This window comes from Python bivittatus, unplaced genomic scaffold (assembly GCF_059951505.1).
Source record: "Python bivittatus isolate LINGU-HERP-01145 unplaced genomic scaffold, Pbiv_v1 ctg000700_np1212, whole genome shotgun sequence".
Taxonomy (NCBI): Eukaryota; Metazoa; Chordata; class Lepidosauria; order Squamata; family Pythonidae; genus Python; species Python bivittatus.
In genome coordinates, this window is record NW_028277098.1 from 91,555,503 (window position 1) to 91,575,532 (window position 20,030).

The following is a 20,030-nucleotide window of genomic DNA, read 5'->3' on the forward strand; positions in this document are numbered from 1 at the left end:
TGAAATTTTCTTGACAAGATTTTGGCAGTGGTTTGACATTGCCTACTTTCTAGAGCTGAGGCAGAATGATTGGCCCAAGTTCACCCAACTGTACCTAAGGAGGGACTAGAACTCACAGTCTCCTGGCTTCTAACCTGGTGCCTTAACTGCTACACCAAACTGGCTCTCCATTTCAAGCCAGTGGCAATAAGGATAGTGAAATGTCAGTACTCTCTGCTTGTCTTGGATCTCCAAAATGCTGGCCTTTCTGAAGTGATCTGGATCATATTCGGGAAGGATGAACTGGAAGACCACTTATTGGACTGCTGTGAGGAGTTTTCTAAGCATCTGGAGGATAAAATTGCTCACATCCTGTTGAAGTTGGATGCTAACTGGTTAAGTCCTGATGAGGTGACTGAGACCATGTCTTGCCAGGGTATCTGGGATGAGTTTTAGCTGGTACGTTCTGAGATTGTCTGTTGCAGAAGTGACAATGGTACAAAAGAGATTATCCAAAAATGAGTAAAGGGCTAGAGTAGCTCCTGTTAAAGAAAGATTATAGTGGCTATGACTCTTAGTTTGAACTGAAGGCAAATAAGGGAAGATGTAACACAGGTATGTTTCTGCCAAGGAAAATATAGAAGGACAGAGGTTTCTCTGCTTCCCCCACAATGTTGGAACTCAGCTCATCCATTAAAACTAAAGGTGGGGTGATGTAGGATCAATAAAATGAAGGAATTTGCTGCTAATTTAGTTGGCCTTAAAAGGTGACTGGTCTAATACATGGAGGATTTGGCTATTACTCATGATGGCTATATATCTGAATCACATACAACCTGCCATAAATAATAGCTGCTAAGTGGCAGCCTTTAGCCAACCTTTCCATGGACTTGGAAGCTAAACAGTTGGATGTTATTAGTACTTGGATGGGAGACTGCCATGAAATATCAGAGTTCTGGATGAAGGCAATGGCCAGCACTTCCATACTGCTGCCAAGAAAACTGCATGGCTGTGTCCATGAAGTCACCAGAACCAGGACTGGTTTATGAGTGTTGTTACCATACCTTATAAAGGATAGGAGTGGAGAAGTCAATTCTCCTTATATCTTTGCTGGCTGGTTGGCCAGCATGAGATAGAATGCTGGACTAGAAGGGCTGTTGGCCTGATCCAGTGAGACTCTTCTTATGTTCTTATATAAGCAGTGTTGGAGGTCCAAATCCTTTATTCAGCACCTTATGACCGACTGACTACAAGGGGGCAGCAGGCTGTAGAGAGAGACTTAAGAATTTATTCTGTGTGCCATCTTTCCATCTCTCTGCCTGCTCTTTGTCTAAGAAATTGCTCAACTGAGGAAATTTCTTTCTGCCTTTCTTCCCAGATATATGCACACAAAGCAAATGCTCTCTAACTTTCTTCCTGGTAGGATGTAGGTGGGATGTAAATAAATCTCCTTTCTGTTATAATTATAAAACTTGCTTCTCTGTTCATTGCTCGGGTTAGACTCCTGTGCTCAGGAATGCTCACGTGCACACCCAGACCATCTCAGCCTTCAAGAAGCAGATTTTTTTAAAAAATATATAGTCTGAGGAATTCTATAGGAAATTATTTATTCATCAGATCTCCTAGCATTATGAGTGGAACAAATTTGTATTTTGAAATAACATAATTTTGAATGCAAGCTACATCTTTGCTTATCATTAACTGCAAAAAACATCCCTTTTCCATGTTGCCTTCAGGACTATGAAAGCAAATCCATTTATAGTTCCCCATTTCTGTTGTATGATGCAACATTAGTGTGTATGGGTGTTTGTGTAATAAATCCAGATTATAATATGTTCCTGGGACAGGGCAATACATTCATTTGCCTATAAAATGCTTTGAAAACCTAGAGGGCTATATAAATAAGTAATATAGGAATAGTTACGAGCTGTTAAAAAATAATTCCTAAGGAAACATAAAAGCACACACCTCCAGAAGGGGCACCCATGCAATTCTTACATTTCTTCTCCCACTTCAAAGCTGTTCTTGTGGGTTCTAAATGTAAAACAGAAAAGCATAATCCCCAAATATGAGTACCCCCCTCCCCCACACACATGTTTCCTATTTAATATATCCAAAGGAAAGTTATTTGGGCTATTTATAAGGGCTGCAAAGCTAAAACAGAACTATATCCCCAAATACTTGTTTCCATTAATAACCATTAAATAATAAAAGATGGATTTTGATTACCTGCAGTATTTTTAATATTTAAAATGTTGTCTTTTTGTTCTGTAAAGCAATTGTGGGTTTGGGGAGGGGGTGTCATTTCTCTGGAAAAGAGTGGCAAGGGGTAGAAAGTCTCATCATAACATCATAGGTCCACATGACAGGACTCTGTAGAAATACAGTCTAATAACAAGTTTGGTTGAGTTCTGAAGCAGTCCTCCTCCTCCTCCTCTTCCTCCTCCTCCTCCTCATTTCTAATACTGCTAACCAAAGGGTCACATGGATCTTTTAAATAAAATTAAAATGAATATGAATCTTAAAATAACAAAGAAATAAAAACTAAAAAATATCAACAGTTAAATTGTAGGTTGGGAGGAAAAGAAGTGTCTTTAAAATTTTTTAAAGGCTGACAAGCAAGTTCTCTCGGTTTCAGAGGGAATGCATTTCAGAGATCAGGGAATCACCACTCTCCACAAAATGAATCCACAGCATTTCCCCAGGTAATCTCAGTGAGTGAGAAAGGGGATCATGTGGAAGTTGTCATTGATTCAATAACCTGGGCCCAAACTTGTAGCCACCTCTTTGTATCTCATTGGGTGGCGGCCAGGGAAAGGTTTTGAATATATGTTCTCTTTGTTCTTCAGAGACTAGTCTGGTGCCTGAATTCTGTACTAATTGCAGTTTATGGACTAGATTTTTTTTGCATTTGCTTCCAAAAAATCAAGTCTAGAGGATAAAAAATCAGTAACTGATGCATCTGTTGAGGATGATAAAAGGCATTTCTGGCTGTTGCTGCCATATGGGAAACCAGAAAAAGATCCAGATCCAGAAGCACCCCAGGAATGCATTTCTGCTCTTTCTGGGGGAATGTAAGCTAATCCAGAATTGGAAAGTCTATGATTTTATAGCTGAGCACCTCTGTCTTGATTGAATTCAACTTCAACAATTTATTGTCCTTTTTCCAGCCCATCACCAAGTGTGGGAATGCTGTCATGGGAACCACGCCATTATGGGAGATGTTACCCAGATCCCACGTCAACTTTATACATATATTGTAAAGCATTAGAGACAGAAGGGAGTCCTGAGAGACGCCCTGTAATGACTTCTGTTTCGAGGAGCAACTGTTTCCAAGCAACACCATCTGAAATCTACCTGGAGATAGAATTGAATTGCTGCAAATAGTGCTTCTTATTCCTAAATATTCTAGGTTGATGGACTGAATGCCATTAAGAGGTTGGGAAAAGCTAATACAGTTGCTCCCTCTGTTGATCTCCAGACAAAGATCATCCTTCAGGCCTAATATTACAAACTCAACCTCTGAAGCCAATTTGAAATGGGTCAAGAAGTTTACTTCCTCTAGGATTGCCAACACCTGGAATGTAATCACTCTGCCTTACTAAAATATGTAAGATTAGTGACTGGCCCATAATTGCCCATTTCCTTGGGATTCAAAATATGCTTCTTAGGAAGAGGCATTCTTAAACACAGAGGCATTCTGCCATTCTCCAGAGCCATTTATTAACCGAGACATCTCAAATAGCTTCATGGTTGGAGTTTACAAACCAGGCTCAGGAAACATCCAGTGGACAAATGGCCAAACACACTTCTCCCAACAATCTGTCCATATTTTTGGGTGTCAAACTTTAAAGTCATCCATCCATGTGCAGTTATCAAATGCTCCCATGATCCTTGCCTATCTTATTTTTTGATTCTATAATAATTAAGGATAATCTGAAGAAGTGAGGAGATGGAGATGCTGTGGTTTGTTGAGAAGCAAAGAGAAAATAGGAAACCCTGAAATCTATCTTACTACAATATTTTGCTTATAACAGATCAAGCTTTGCTTTGTTGATTACCAAACCAGAGTCCTATGAAACATCATGTGTGTCTGCAATGGGAGGGCAAGAATTGGAAGCCAATGACAAAATGTGTGTGAAAGTGTAATCATACAAATGCTGTTGCTGATAAACCACTTGCATGTGTATGTGTGTTGTTACTGTGGTTTGCTGCAGAGCCCACTGTGAAACACTATTGTCCATGGTGACTGGGAGTGATGGAATCTGTACTCAAATATCTCTCAAAGGCACTGGTTTGGGAAGTTGCAGCAGAGAGTTTCAGCTGAAAGAGAAGCATACATTTTCTGAGCAAATCTCTCTCTACAACTTTGTTTTAGCTAAAGTCTTGGCCATTGTTGTATTACAGATAACTTACCATGCAGACGTTACGCTCTCTTATTTATCACAGAGAGTGATGCCCTCAATAATTTAATATAAGAAGGAGCAGAGAAGTACATTCCACGCAAAGCAATGCTTATTAAAGCACAAATACAAATAAGAGCATTAAGCAAAACCTGCAGATTAAAACCTCTGAGCTAGTAAATGAATCAAGTCTTTACAATAAAAAGCATGTTACTGAAACCCAGAGACTTATAAAAAATATTGGGAGAAGAAAAGTAGCTATAACCTTTTAAAATATCTTACTCATGTATATCACATGCATCAAAAGTTATTCCTGTCTTGTGTTGCTAGCCTAAACTGCATGCATAACTTGCTACATTTTAAGTAACACCAAGTCTACTTTTTTCCAACCTTATGCAAAAGGTTTTTTGCTAACTTTATTATTCTTCATACCATGCTTGCTTGCAGTCTCTAGTTCAGCACACACTTGTCTCTGACCATTTTCTATGGTAATGAAGAGTGCAAGACTATCTCAGCTGGTGTGTCTAAAAATGCGGAGACTTTTGGAGGGGAAAGTACCAGCCTTTCTGCCACAAGCTATGTTTGCACTTGGTTGACCTTAGTTGTACCTGGACTATGTTAGCAGTTGGACTGTTGAGCACTAGGAAATCCCAAAACTGGAGACCAAAGTGGCAAGCTGAAAAAAAAAATCCTCCGTATTGTTGCCAAGAAAGCTACATTAATGAATCCACATAGTCCTCAAAAGATTATCTTGACTTGATGGAGCCCTTACCTTTTGTATCATGTTCTCTAATATTTGATTTTCTATAAGAATCTGTCTGTCCAAAAGGGACATCCATGGGGGGGGGGGGGAATGGGCTGTGAAAGCATGATTGAAGGCCTACTCCTTTTTATGCATGGTCACAGATAACATCTTGAAAGCTCCTGCTGTCCAGCTTAATTTTGCCCATTTTTCCTACCTATTGAAACCAGGACACATTCTAACATGACTGTCCTGTGACACAATTTGTGAACTGGAGACCAAGAGTTTAGAAGAGAAGGAAATGCTTGTTATCTCCTGAATGGCAATGTGCATTAAATGCACAACTGATGTATTTTATCCTGATGCAAGTACAGATAGTCCTCACTTAATGACTGCCCTGTTTAGCAACTGTTTGCAGTTACGACAGTGATGAAAAAGTAACTTTATGACCAATCCTTGCGTTTATGATCTTTGCAGGTCTGTAAAGCAAAGGAAAGCTGAAGTAAGATCATAAGCACAGTTGCAGTTTCACTTAGCAACCACTTTGCTTAATGACCAAGTTGCCAGTCCCAGCTGTGGTTGCCAAATGAGAAGTACTGCTAATGATATAACCTGAAAGGAGAGAAATTACAAGCACATGACATCTCAAGGAGGAAGCTGTTCTTCTCACTCCTTTGAGCTACCATGAATGATAATTGCATGGATTCCAGTGATGCCCCCCTGCTCACACCAATTTATTCTGGAATTGGGAGTGAAGAATGACTTTGAATAAGCCTAGATATCATCTCTTACTTCTAGCACCTACCTGGTGATAAGACATTCACGATCACAAGACCAGAAAGATCGTCTTTTTATTTGCTTTGACTTTTTAACATGACTTTCCTCTTCCCTTCTTTCTTTGTATCGCTTAGATTGATGAAAAGTTCAGGGACCTCAAAAGCTGGCATGCTCTTTGCTTGATTGGTTGTAGTATAGGGGTTCTTCAAATGTGCCATTTTGCTAAAGCACTTTATGGATTCAGCACAGCTATTTTTGTTTTCGGTTGGGCCTTTTTGAAGGTGGAATATTAAACTTGTGTTTTACTGGTTATTTTATTCCCACTGGAAATGCAGTGCTACCTACTGCATCAGACAGTTGGATGCATTGATTTTATTTTAATTCATTTTGTGTATACACCCTGTAATATTGCCAGGTAGGAAAAATACAATTTTTTTCCCTCTTTGAAACATGCAGCTGTCAGTATTGCTAAAGAAATTATTCTGAAACATCTTGAGCGAGTTAGACTGAAAATGGAGCACACATAAAGCAATAAAGTATCCTTGGAAGTTGTTGTGTCTGAGTCCATTTTTGACTCCTGGCGACTGCCTGGACTAGTCTCTGCAGTTTTCCTGGCAAGGTTTTTCAGAAGTGGTTTATCATTGCGACTTCTGGGGAAGAAATGGTGGACTAAAGACGTCTCTGCAAAAAGTGGAGCTGACGATTGCAGCAGAATGAAGAGCAGGCAAGGAGACCAGAATTCCTCTCCGGACAAGGAGAGGACTTGAGATGGCCCACAAGTGCTCCAGACAGCTGCTCCGCATGAGGAGACTGCAAGACAGTAAATAATTGTAATTGTAAGGAAGTGGTTTGCCGTTGCCTCCTTCCTAGGGCTGAGAGAGAGGGACTAGCCCAAAATCACCCAGCTGGCTTTGTGCCTAAGGCAGGACTAGAACTCACAGTCTCCCAATTTTTTCCTTGTGCCTCAACCTGTACACCAGACTGGCTCTCACTGCTTATAAAAAGGTTTGTTTTGTTTACCTTCATGCTCACATTAGTTCTGTTGGACATGGAAATAATTATTGTGTGGAATTGTTAAAAAGACCAGGCCTTATTGTTGCAGAAACTAATTTTCCTTTATGCAAAATCTGAAAAATAACAACTGTCCCATACATGCATGTACATTTCGCACTCTCTATTCTTTATCACTTCCATGATGCTTTTCTCCACTTCATGGAGTATTTCAGTACAATGCTACAGTTGTAAAATGCTGTACAATTCAGTACAGTATTTCAGTATTATGTACCCTCAGGGCCCCAACTTGTAAAAGCTGTACTCCTTTCACATTAGCCAGGTATGATGGATTTTCAGATGGTGTCCTTAAATGTGTTCTATCAATGAAATTTTGTGAAGAATATTAATCCAAAATTGCAAAGTATTCCAGAAAAGAAAAAAGAAAAGAAAAGAAAAGAAAAAAGATTTTCCAGCATGAGATTGGTGGTTTGAAATTAATTTTCCTGTTCACTTCATGGATTATTGAACTGGTGGCTGAATCAGAATATTAATCAATGTAACTGTCTTTTGCCTTTTCCTAAATTTTGTTTAAGCTCACACAGATCTGGGTGTATTTATTAAATAACTGAATTAACAACATCATCAGTATTTGCAACCCAGATAGATATTGGGAAAAGATAATCATTTGAGTGAGCATACTACACTAGCCTTTTGATCCGATCTGTGTTCATTTATAATAGCTTTGGGATGAAATTCCTAATTTGTACTTGTTTTTTACTAGCTTCCTAGGATCCTGGTTGGAAGAGAAATGACTTCTACTAGCTAATTGTTGAAGGAGAGATAAAAGGACTTGTCTCTGTTTTCATCAACCTATTCTCTGCTGATTGTGGAATGACTGATGCAGAGTTGACTGCAAGATGGGTGTCCATATATACATTTGCAGAATGAATGAATGAATGAATGAATGAATGAATGAATGAATGAGACCCACTTTCCTCCTTAGGTAGTATGGAAGCCAAGTGGACTGACGGAAGAGGTACCCCTTCTCCGCCAGGCTACTCACGTGTCTGCATGAAAAGTTCCCACTGTCTTAAATTCATCATTGATTTATAATCAGGTGCATCTTTTACATATGCTCCTGAGATTGACTTGTAAAACAGAGGGAAGAAAGAAGAACACAACTGAACAACTACAACTGTTAGATGGCATCCACAATGTCCTCTTAAAAATGATATTACATGGGACACGTATCAGAAAATAGGACATGATGGAAAGGGACAGTTGGAGCATCTAGGCAACTATTCACACTTCCTATATGGAACGTCTTCATTGAATTTATCACTCTGTGGACAAGCTATCTGGGGAGTGCTAAGAGAAATGTTGCTAAAACATTGAGAAATAAGAGGGAAGGAACTCAGAGAAACCCTGGTGTTTAGAGAAGTGCAACAATTTAGGGACTGGGGGTTTCCTCTGCAGTCTTTTTATTTTTCCTCTAAAGATCTAAGAAGCTATGTCCTCCTGCAAACCCAGCCCACTGAGAAATGGGCAGAATTAATGGCCATGGAATGGAATATCCTGAGAAAATGGGAAACTGGATTTAGGTGAAGAGAATGGAATGAAATACCCCGGAAGATGGGCTGTCTAGCTACCTGGCACTCTTAGCAGGAGCACACTTTGTAGTTTGCCTGTTTTTTCCTGATCATTGTAAGCACTGTTGGACAAGGACTGTGATCTCTTTTCTGTGTTCTGCTACGTATGGTCCAGACAGCAAATTGTGAGAGCCCAGTTTAGCTTGATCCAGCAGGACTTGCATAGCCAGCTGTTTTTGAAATGCTTTATAGTAAAATTGTTCAAGTTTGTGCCCATTGCCCCATCTTGTCTTGATGAACTCCACAATTGTACTGGGGAAAGATTTACTTTCTGCCCTGAATCTTATACTGTATTCTTTAGTAATAAGAATATGAGATTTCCTCTCTACTTTTTCTATACTATGCAGCTGGGTAGTTATATAATCTTCCTTCCTTCCTTCCTCCCTCCCTCCCTCCCTTTCCTTCCTTCCCAACCAGTAATGTTTTTATTCATACAGGCAGTTTGTGGGTTAACGTTGCCTACATTAGATGCCCTGTGAGAATTATGTCTTTAAAGTGTCCTCAAGACTGGTTGTTATATTTAATAATTTCAGTTGCCATTTCTCATAACTTAACTTTCTATATTTTATGAAAACTATGCATAATATTTCAAATATGGTTGCATCATAGATCTCTGTGGAGACTTTGTATTACTGGCAGTTTTATTCTCAAATGATAAATGAGAGTAAATGATCCCCAGGATGGAACTGGCCTTTTTAAAAAACAGTCACTGGACAATGTGTATTATGTCAGATAAAGCCCACCTTGTCTGTTTTAATGTAAAGACATTCAATAAAAGCCTGCAAACATTTGAGTTTTTCAATAATAATTTTAATGTGATCACTATGATTTGACCACAACAGAAAGAAAACAGGGAACTGGAGTGAGGAAGCAAAAGAGTCTCAAATGAACTGGGATCAGAACTTCAGTCAATTGGGAAGTGTTGATGGCCAACAAAAGTTATCAGCTTCTGACCATCAAAGATTCTCTTGTCAGGAAAAGAGGTGTCCTCTCTACTGATGCCATAACGCAAACCAGGAATGCTTTTCTTCAACACAGAGAGTCTTCAGTTGCACATATACTGGCATACACCACACATCCTAACCTAACATGCATATATTCCAGGGAGTGGATTACAGTTTATTTGAAGAAGACAAAAATCACATAATCCATCATATATTACTAACTTCAACCCACTGAGAATGCTTGGTTACTTTTTTTTTAACGCAAAATCACAACCAGTCTCTTCTGTTAATTTGTTCAAAATATAGATGGTGCATTTTGAAGAGAAAACAGGTTTGGGTGAAAGAAACCAAAAAATGGAAGGCAAGCAATCCAAAGTATTGTAAAATTTATTGTTTTTAAGTATTGCAGCTTTTTAAGAATAGAATGACATATCATTGCCACTACTGGTTACTGTTACACAAGAAGCGTTTTACAAGAGAGTTGTGGAAATTGGCATCAGAGTACATATTCATACAAAAACAGCAAAGTATAGATAAGTACTGCATTGCATGTGCTGTCTATTGTTTACATAAGTTTTTTTTTTTTAAGTTGAACAAAAAAATTCAGGATACAGGACTGCATATAATAAACTTCAAAGCCAAAAGCAATGCAACTGGAAATTGAAGAAAATATTAAAATACAATGAAATGTGACTATAAGGCAGGCAAATCAGGACTTTTAATGTAGTACTCCAGGAGCTTCTATATTACAGCAAAAAAACTGAAAGCACAATTTATGGAAAACTTTAGTTTTTCCTCCCCGATCCTTTTCGTTTGTGTAGTACATGGGGGAAAGTGTGGACATGTGTGTTTGTGTGTATAGTGCTGCACAGATCATACTAGAGAATACAAACGGATTCTCATCTTGGCTAGAAAATTTATATCTAGCTTTTTTTAAAAAATTCAATTCTTAAAGAGGGAAAATTGTGGATTTTTTCCCCATTAAAGGTATAATTTCATGCATTTTTTTCGAGAGATTCAGCTGTAACTAAAAAGATATTCTCAAGAGTGATATTTTTATGCTTCTCACCACTTATGACCAATTTTCACATCCTGATTCTTAATGGATCCAATTTCTGAACCTTAGATTTGCAAATGTAGAAATTGTTCGTCTTGTATAGTTCTAAGAACCTGCTCAAACCTGCCACTATTATTTCCAAATCCACACTCACACTCCAATACAGAGTTTTTTCACTGGATTTGGTTTTAAGAATGCTTTTTGGCTTACTGTTAAGAAACAAAGAGTACCAGGAAATATCTGCCTCAGTTTTCTAAAAAAAAAAATAACCTGATCTGACCATTAAAACTTTGAGCAAACAGACAGGTAGCTATAGGGTTGATAAATACAAATTAACCCTCATTTCTTCTCCTTCAAGTTTGCTAATTTGACCTCCTTCTGGAGCTCATTCTAGAGTCAGAGGCTGACATCTCACTGGTATTTTGTCAAATGATCCTTTGTCATGGCTAGTTGGTCAAGAAAGAGCCAGGTACATATAGCTTAATGGCCCCCATGGTTTCCAATTTAATGGGAAAGAAAAAAAAAATCACTTATTTGTGGTGGCATTCTGCTTTCCATGAAAAAGTCTACCTAATCTGTAAAGTAAATACGAATGGATTCTTGATATAATTTCTGTAGGGAGTGAAAGAGTGTTGGGATCATGTTTGCAGGACTGAAAAAATAGGAAAGGGAAAGTTTAAAAAGCCTTGAAACTTTAACTTTAATAAGTTACCAGCTTATTAGTGCTGCAGACTTCATCACAAAATTATTTGCAACATATGTGGAGGTAAAAAAATGGCAGGGGAAGGTGAACTCTTTCTGGAACACTGAAGCAGGTGTGGAAAAAAGGAAGCCCAGTAGCCGAGGGGCTCCTTGTTCAAGCAAGGTCAAGTATCTGAATTCCTATGGTCGCACTTCTATTGATCCCCCCCACCCGCCCCAGCAGAATTCCTGGGGTTGATTCATGACTGGCCAAAACCAAACAGGCACAGAATTTCTTGGGATGGAGGTTCTCTCGTGGGAACAAAATACTTTTGCCTATTGTATTTCTGCCTTCCACGGCGCTGTTTGTCAAAGGAGGCAATGGCTTAGCCCATGAAGTTGCATTTGTGTTAACGTTGAAATGAATACTCATCTGCCAGCTTTTTAGTGAAAGGGCAAATTGGGTAATATATTCTTTCACGGCTGGTGCCAAAATACCTTGAATGGGGAGATCAAGTCCACCTAAATAAACTACTTTTAAGAGAGATCTCACGGAATAAGATTACAGTGTGGCCTTCTTAATCCAAGACTAGTATTCAAAGCCCAAACGGGCAAGTCCATGAATGGATCTGCAACAATCATGGACATTAACAACGTGGTTGGTGGAGTCAAGTAAACATTCCCATGGGAAGTGAGGGCAGGAGCGGGGGAGGAGGAGAAGATAACTCGCAGCTCAGAAAAAAGCAAAGCTGAACTTTTCATTTTGTCCTGTGTAATAAATTCTATTCTGCCAAGTTTGCTTTGTTGGAAAAGACACCATCTATTTTTCTGATCCTGCTCTTGTCCAGTTAATAGAAGCTGACACAGAGAAGTGGAACAAAGTATTTTTTCCCTACTGCTTCATCCCCATGCCAGGAAAAGTCGCTTCCTTTCTTCCCTGCTGTATATCAAATCTTCTGATAAATGCAGAGAACGGACAGGAACAAAGTCGACAACTGAGTTCTAGAATATCAGAAACAGATGTGCAAAATACTCCCTCTACCTCATTACTTTCCCTATGAACAATTCCCTTCTCCTCCACCTTGATGTTTCATTTGGCCCAACCTCCCAAATGGCGGGCCTGAGGCAGATGGGGAATTTGCTTCATCATCTTATGGTGGTCCACTACTGGAAAACTCAGAAAGGCTCTGGACAATCTCTCATGGGCCCCCAATGCCACTACACAGCCATGGACCTTGACATCTACCCAACTATGCCAACTCAACACCAGTCCAGAATTTTGGTTCATTTCGTACAAGGCACTCCCATGACTTAATAACTTCCAGTCATGCTGATGGTTCTTTAATTACGATAAGAGATTTTAGACATGTATATTTATGTATACAAGTGTCTAGCAAACATGCTAGTAAAACCACAGATCAAAGAAGAAAAAAATAAGAGAGAAAAAAGTAAAAAACCCACAAAAATGACTGTTCACTTATTTTGGCTCAAGAGGGCAGCAGATATGTTTCAGTTTCTGTTTTGGTTGATATTCTTGATTATAATCTCCACCACAGTTTTACTACCTACTTGGGTAGGATATGTGCATAACGTATATTTAAGCTACTTAACAAACACATAGCAAAAGATGGGGGAGTGCCTTAGGTAAATCAAGTGTATTAGACTGGATGTAGAGGAGCCAAATATACAGGCTTAAAAAAAGAAATTTGGAATCCAGGGATTGATCTAAAAGAAAAGTGACCACACTCTGGAAGTTTCTATCACTAGTAATGATGGAATTTCCCCCTCTTTTATTTATTTTTGAAAAAAAAAAAAAGGGAGGCTTACTGTTTCTTTTAATAAGGCACTAAATAGACATGTTACATAAAGGAAAGATACATTTTTAAAAAGTCTATAAATTCTTTGACTTTCACAGGAAGATAGAATTATTCCTTATGTTTTTTTAAAAAAATCTGCAAATTGGAGTTGTTGTAAAGCTATTATTAAGGAGCTACGGAGGGAGGTTGAGGTTGTCTATCCCTAGGCCCCCCAAAAGGTGGCATTTTCTTAAATGTTCAAGTTCATTTCTATATTTTCATTATGATCCCTTTAATATATATATATGTATAAATAGCATCCCAAATGATTCAAAACTTTAAAACTTGTCAGGTTGCTCTCGGGTTTTTTTTTTCTTTTTTCTTCAAGTAATAGAAAAGTCGCATAAAAACAAGAGTTATTGCCTTTATATCTTTCATTTATGTTACCTTCCTAGTTAGCATCTGGCAAAAAGCAAATTACACCTCCTTGTAAAAACACTCAGTTCCCTCTACTAATCAGATGTGGAACTGTATAGCCATAAATGTTGCCAACTTCTCAACTGGCTCTGGTAGCTATTCCTTTATCAGCAGCTAAAGATGTCTATTTAGCCAAGCTGCCTCTTTCCCATAGTTTCAATCAAAGGCTGATGACATAATCAGAAACAGGACTATTGATACCCTTCAGTGATCAGCACGGATCTTCAGCGAGATAGTAATTCTGAGCTCAATACATTGATCGGTCTGTTCTCAATCTGTGCAAATATGAACTGTGAGATCCACTTCCTACCTCCATGCTGTTCAAAGCTCCATTTTCTGGATGGCTTGTTTTGGAAAAGTTGACTAAGTTCCTAGCTAGAACTTAAACTTTGTGCATTGTCTAGAGAGATCCAGAGGTTTATTCCCTCAATTTTTAAACAATTTCTTCCTCTTCCTCTTTATCATTTATGCCTCTCACTCTCTGGTACTCAAATCATATATAAATTAACTAAGTGGGCTAAAAGCAACCAATCAGACCTTTATACCTTAAAAAAAGTGTAAACAATAGCACTGTAAGACAAAATGGTTTACGAAAAAGAGCAAGACAACACTTTAAAGAAGGAGATGACATGAGCTGAACTGTTTGATTGAGGTGCACCCTTGACACAGAAGGATTGTGCCATGATCGCAGGTTGTAAGCACAGGCCAATGTTGCAAAGAGGTTATGGATTTGCTTCTCAAGCATGAACATGACTCTTTCGCCTTTAATACATCACAGTAGCTGAAATGCTTCCATCTACATGTCTCCCCTATTCCCCAGCTCAAATAAATAAAACACAGTTAACAGTCAAAGGCAGTCAAGAGAGGAAGGTAATTCACCAAGTGCGGTCCGCTGGGCACCCTTCTTTTCTCTCAGGATGGAGTGGAGCACAAGGACAGATGGAACCCCGGACGATGAAGCAGAAGCTGCGTGCAGTTTTCTTCCCCCAGCTCTTTAGTCTAAAGTAGCCGGCACCAAGTTGGGAATAGCTAAGTGGAATACTGGCTCACTGGGGGATTAATATACCTACCCTGCTCTTTTTTAACTCTGTTTTTTAGCTTGAACTGCAAAAATAGGGGTGGGTGGTTTTCCCCCGCACTTAGCTGGATGCAAGGCAGGACTAGTGAACTGCATTTGGCTTCAGGAAAAACCTGCAGACCCAGATGAGCAGATATAAATATATACGGGGTTCATCTTCCTTTAACAGTGGAAAGTATTTTAGAGTTAACACCTTTTGTGGCCCTGATAGGACAAGGTTATGCCTGCCATTGCTCCCTCCTCCCACTTTTAAAAAACTAAAAAGTGCACAGGAGCCGTGGCTTCACCATCTAAGCAACCTTCACTTATAAAGCTTATTTAAAATCTTGCAAAAAGCAGGGTGCCCAAACCAAGGTGCCAGGAGTGCTATTAATCTCAAAGGCAGGATTTCTGAATCTTGATGTTCCTTCACCCCTTTTATTACCTGAACCAGAGAGAGCGCCAAATTATATTGTTATTAAAAAAAACGATGACAATTAGAAGCCATAACCCGGTCATTAAAAAAGAAAATAATTTAATGACTGTGTATGCTTTTATGGCCTTCCTGAAATTAACAAGACAATAAAAATAGAACAGCCATTCCAATTTGCCTTTTGAGGGCTTGATTTTGCAAAATACAAAAACACCTAGGTGCTTCAAAGCTCTGGAGCAGAAAAATGCTTTATCTAAGCAAGAGCTCTCCTTTAGCTTCCACTCTGAGATGAATTCTACTTTTCTAAAAGGACAAGCTATAGAAATGCCAAGGGAAGGGTCTTGCTTAGGCACAGCTCTGAATGCACACAGGCTCAGGATGAACAGCACTCCGGCCCAACTGGGAATACACAGCACTAAAGTTTTGCACAATTAAGCTCTTCATTTTTGGATTCTTTTTTTTCCATGCTTCCAATAACCATAAAACAGTTTCACACGTGAGATGTTCACTTAAAAAAAAACCTAATGATTTCATAGGGAATGTAGGAGAGTAGAGCATCATACTGCATGACAAGCCTGGGAATGAACACCCGAGTGCAAAAACCAGTACAAAGGAAATACACAGGCATCAAATCAATTGAGAAACATATACTCACAGGTGTAGAAATGGCCTCTTTCCCCTTTGAAACACACCCTCAAGTAGAGAGAGAGAAAAGTGGGGCAGTGGCGCAATTACCTTGTTCATTAAAGGGGCAATTTTTACACATGCTCAGCCCCTTCACAGTTAATGCAATACATGTACATGGTGGGTTCTGGTATCTTTTATAGGCATCAGTCTATACTTGTAGATGGGTGCCAAGGAACTACCGCCGGTCTAAGAGAGGGTCATGTGACTCTGGAGAATTAAAAAAAGAAAATCTTGCACAAGATGCAGTCCTTCTTCCCCCATGACTCTTCAGACCTCAACGTATTTTCCTCAACAGTTTTATGGTAGACAGGATAAGAGATTTCTGACCAACACAAGCACTGACACATTTATATTAAAAAATAGTGCAAAATTTCAACATTTATATAAATAATTCTAAACCCCTGCTTTTGTTTTTTTTTTTGTTTTTTTCCTTTTGTTTTTCTCTTTCTTGCTTTTTTACAATGTAATACATGCTTTCTTGAGTTGGCTCTCAAAAGTTGCCATGTTTATATCCTAAGTTCAGAAAAAAACACAACAAACCATTTTTTTTTTCTCAATAGGCCTCTTCTAATATAAAAATATTCCTGCTTCCCCCCTCCCACACACATACAGTTTCTCTTATTTTTTTAATATATATATTTATATATATATTGCAGATCTTTAAACAAACGTTTTTGTGCAAATATTTTTCATCTTTAAAGTTAAGTGAAATAAAACAAAAGTTGTAGCATCCATACACGCAACTCAACTAGAAACAAAACTGGGAAGGGGGAAATGGGGGGGGGGGAAGGACTGCTGTAGATTTCTTTAAAAAGGAAAAAAAAAATCAAAATCTTCTAAACAGAGCTCAACAAAGAAATGTTTTTGCAAGTTTTGTTGGCTTGTGCATTCAGACCAAACATAACATGTAAATATTTATACTACACAGACGTGGAGAAGGGCGTTTGGTTTCACTCCCCCATCTCCATATACTCCCCCCTCCCATTTATCAAGAAGTGCAGAGTGTTTCCTTTCTTTTCTTTTTTAAAAAGGGTGCCCTTTCTGTTTGTCCTTTTCTTTGTTCCACATCGTTGTGCTCTCAAGACTGCTGATGGGTGAAGGTGAATGGAATCTCCCTCCCTCAAGCAATGAAGGCACCCCGCTGTTGTTCTGCTGGTGCTGGTAAAACGTGGAACCAGGGAAATGGCCAATGACCTCACTGTACGTAGGAGGAGGCCCTTCCATTCGGCTGTTGCTTCCGTAGCAGGTCGCGCTGATGCCCGAGTTGCTACTCGGAGGGCAGGGTCCTCCATACATTGAATTATCTATCAGGTCACTGTCGAAGATGGTTCTGTTGGGAGGGGCTCGGACCGACTCCCTGTTGAGTTCCATTTGCTGCTCGGGATCTCGGAGCTGCAAGGTGCAGGGCCCTTGATAAGGAGGTGGCTCTTCTCCATCCGACAGGGAGATGGTAGGGGGCAGGTCAATTTCGTGCTGCATATAAGGGTACGTTGGCTGGAATCTGTTAAATCTGTCTCTCTGCAAAAAGGATGGAACTGCTAGTCTGTCTGTAGGCCTTGGCGTATAGACTTGCTGCTGAAAAGAAGAGAGAGAAAAGCCATGACGCTGCTGTGCAAACCAAGAAGCTGGGCTTTACACTCTATTTTGTCTCTACTCCTTACCTCCGTTACACCATTTCCTGACACTGTGCTTTCCGAAGGCCACAAGCTGCCATCCTAAAAATTGGAAAGAAGAGGGAAAGTTTTCAGAACCCTTATTGGATGGTCCTCCTTTTGTTAGTCCCAACCCAGAATGCTACACATTAAGATAGTGTAGGGGTGTGAAAACACCTGCTTGTACATGGCTGAGGGACCCACCCAGCAACCAGGTGACATGGACCAAATAAAAGAAAGTCTCCAGATATGAGTGCCCTCCATATTAGGAAAGCTATGTGGCAGAGAACCTGTTTGATATGCAGATGGTCCTGGGCCCAATGGCTGCATGCAGATACGAGCAGTGCCTGGAACCCTGTAGTGTGTATTTTCTATCAGGCAGAGGGCCTCACTAGACTGGCATTTTGAGGACCTCTCTCAAAATTGAGCAGAGCTAGGAACCAATGGGTGGAGAATGTTGGAGACTCAAGAGGTCAAATCTATTCCAATCCTATACAAGGCTTAAACCACCTATTTTTTCTTTTAACTCCCTCCCCCCTCCAAATATTTGGTCCCATCTATTTTGGAGAAGTTTGGGGACCAGATCTGTACCATTATCCACTCTGATGTAAAGCTGCTGTAAAATCACTGATACCGAGTTAAATGGACCCATAGACAGCAATTTCTAAGGGTTGAAGCTGGCAGAAGAGATTCTTGTCTAATGGTATTTCAGAAGGTTTTGAATGGGACAAGATTCAAACTGGGCTTTTCACGGGTTTAAGGTCTACCTAAGTTGCAAAGGAGGGGTATCACATTAATGCCTACAATCTACTTTAATCTACTTTAAACACCTTGACAAGAGTGTTAAAAATGATAGGTGTTCATTAGTAGTGTTTAGCTTTGGAATCCAAGTGCTGATTTTTTGGGAATTAAGGAAGAGTGAGTGATTCATGGAACTATTCTTGGAAAACTATTCCTCTTCAAAATACCTGGACACTTTGATCTGTATTTGGTGGCATTGTTAAAAAAATAGGAAAATAACCACATTGAAATATCTAAGTATTTTATCTTATTACTCCTCCAAGGAGTTCAAGGTGACATCCCTGTATTCAATCCTCATAACAACCCTATAAAGTTGATTAAGCTCAACCAAAGTGAAACAAATATTCACGGAAGAAAAAATCAACACAATTCCATATTCATGTTGTCCCTTTTTTCAATATATTGGTTTAGTAATAAGACCTTTATAGTAAGCTATGTATCCATCATGATTCTTTATTGGTGTTAGTTAGGTCTCAGCAAGACAGCTCAATCCATGGCTTTTATCGAGAATAACATAAGTATCAAGTATCCTTTGTTCTTAACCTCTTGTTAATTTGTAATAGACACAAAAAGAAATCAGTGTGGAGATTTCCCTCCAAATTCCCCATTTCCTTATCATTTCTATGTCTTCTTTCACTGAATTGTACTTAATGTTTTTTGTCAGGGACTGGGAAATTCCTATTACATTTTTTTTCCCTAAAAGAAATAAGAACTTCTAAGACAAAGCAAGCATCTTAGCACATATTTAAAAGCTCAATCCACATATGATTTTTGCCTTGTTTCACTTGGCTGCTTCGTGAATGTCTGAAGCAATTCTCCCCAGTTGGGGCCTTGTTAGCTGGGAGCTGCAATTCAAATGCATTTATTGGTCATCAGATTTAGAAGGGCTGTCTAGAAAGTTGTAAAATCACAAAGGAGACTTATCTGAAGAACTGGTTAAAATGGAAGCTGTGAAATACAGTAAGGACAGTTAGCTTTAGAACTTGGAAAGCTCAAATACATTGGAGTGTAATCATTTATAGAGCTTTAAGCTGTGACATTTGCTTGGAATTTCCATATTCTGGCTTTATGAGATTATAAACATTAGATGCTGAACTCCCTTCTTCCAAATCTATGAACTTCCCAGGGGTGTTTTGTCAATGAAGTGCTGGACAGATAATGCAGTTCTCAGCTGCTTCACTGAGGCTCCATGATCTACAGCATATTGAATCAAGTACTGTATGGCCACGCATTCATTTAAAAGAAAATGAGTCAATGAAAATTGTACCTCCAGTTGAAACAAGAAGACAGGATGGCAAATTTATTGGTGTTCATCTAAACCAAACTATCTGATAATTGGCAATTATCACGCAATAAGGGAGTTATGCAAAGTTTGCACAATGAATGCAAATTGGATAGAAAGACCCAAAGTTATAGGTAGCAAGAGACAGGATGACAGTCTGTTCAAATCAGTAGAACTAAAAATCAAAATGGTGTGTGTGTGTATGTATGTATGTGTATACACACACACACACACACACACTCCACCTTCCTTTATACTCTCAGGTTAGAGTGATATGGATGTTACATTACATCCCGTCCCTGTGTATGAAGTTTTACGTGGCTTCCACCACCACCACCACCACCAACTTTGGAGGGATGGAAAAATTCTCTACTTTTACACACTGTGATGTTTTCAGTGCCTCCTGGTGGGCAAAATAAGTTAAAATTAAGGTGGCTTTAAAGGCGAAAGTATGCCATGCAATGGACAGGCTATAGGGCCAGCGTACCTTGCAATGCGTTTAGGCATCCAGTGCCTGTCAAATGTATTCTATTCCATTGTGTTTTAAAACTCTGCTCTGCACACATAACCCTCAAGGCAGTGCTGATACTCTAAGAGGGGGAAAGAAGTGATTTATATGG

The 20,030-nt window shown here is 39.2% G+C and overlaps 1 protein-coding gene across 2 annotated transcripts in view; it reads right to left on the reverse strand.

Annotated features, from left to right (window-relative positions):
- Positions 1-10,048: 10,048 nt before the first annotated feature.
- The window catches only part of PMEPA1 (prostate transmembrane protein, androgen induced 1), a 78,364-nt gene continuing 68,382 nt past the window's right edge, over positions 10,049-20,030 (reverse strand). The window contains exons 3-4 of one of the 2 annotated variants that reach the window (XM_088153469.1): positions 17,337-17,390; positions 10,049-17,247 (exon numbers count right to left, since the gene is read on the reverse strand). In XM_088153469.1, the coding sequence (XP_088009595.1) occupies positions 16,699-17,247; positions 17,337-17,390 (603 nt within the window). In that variant the 3' untranslated portion in view covers positions 10,049-16,698. Of the gene's footprint in view, positions 17,251-17,336; positions 17,391-20,030 lie in introns of both variants that reach the window. The other variant, XM_088153468.1, reaches the window with a different exon arrangement.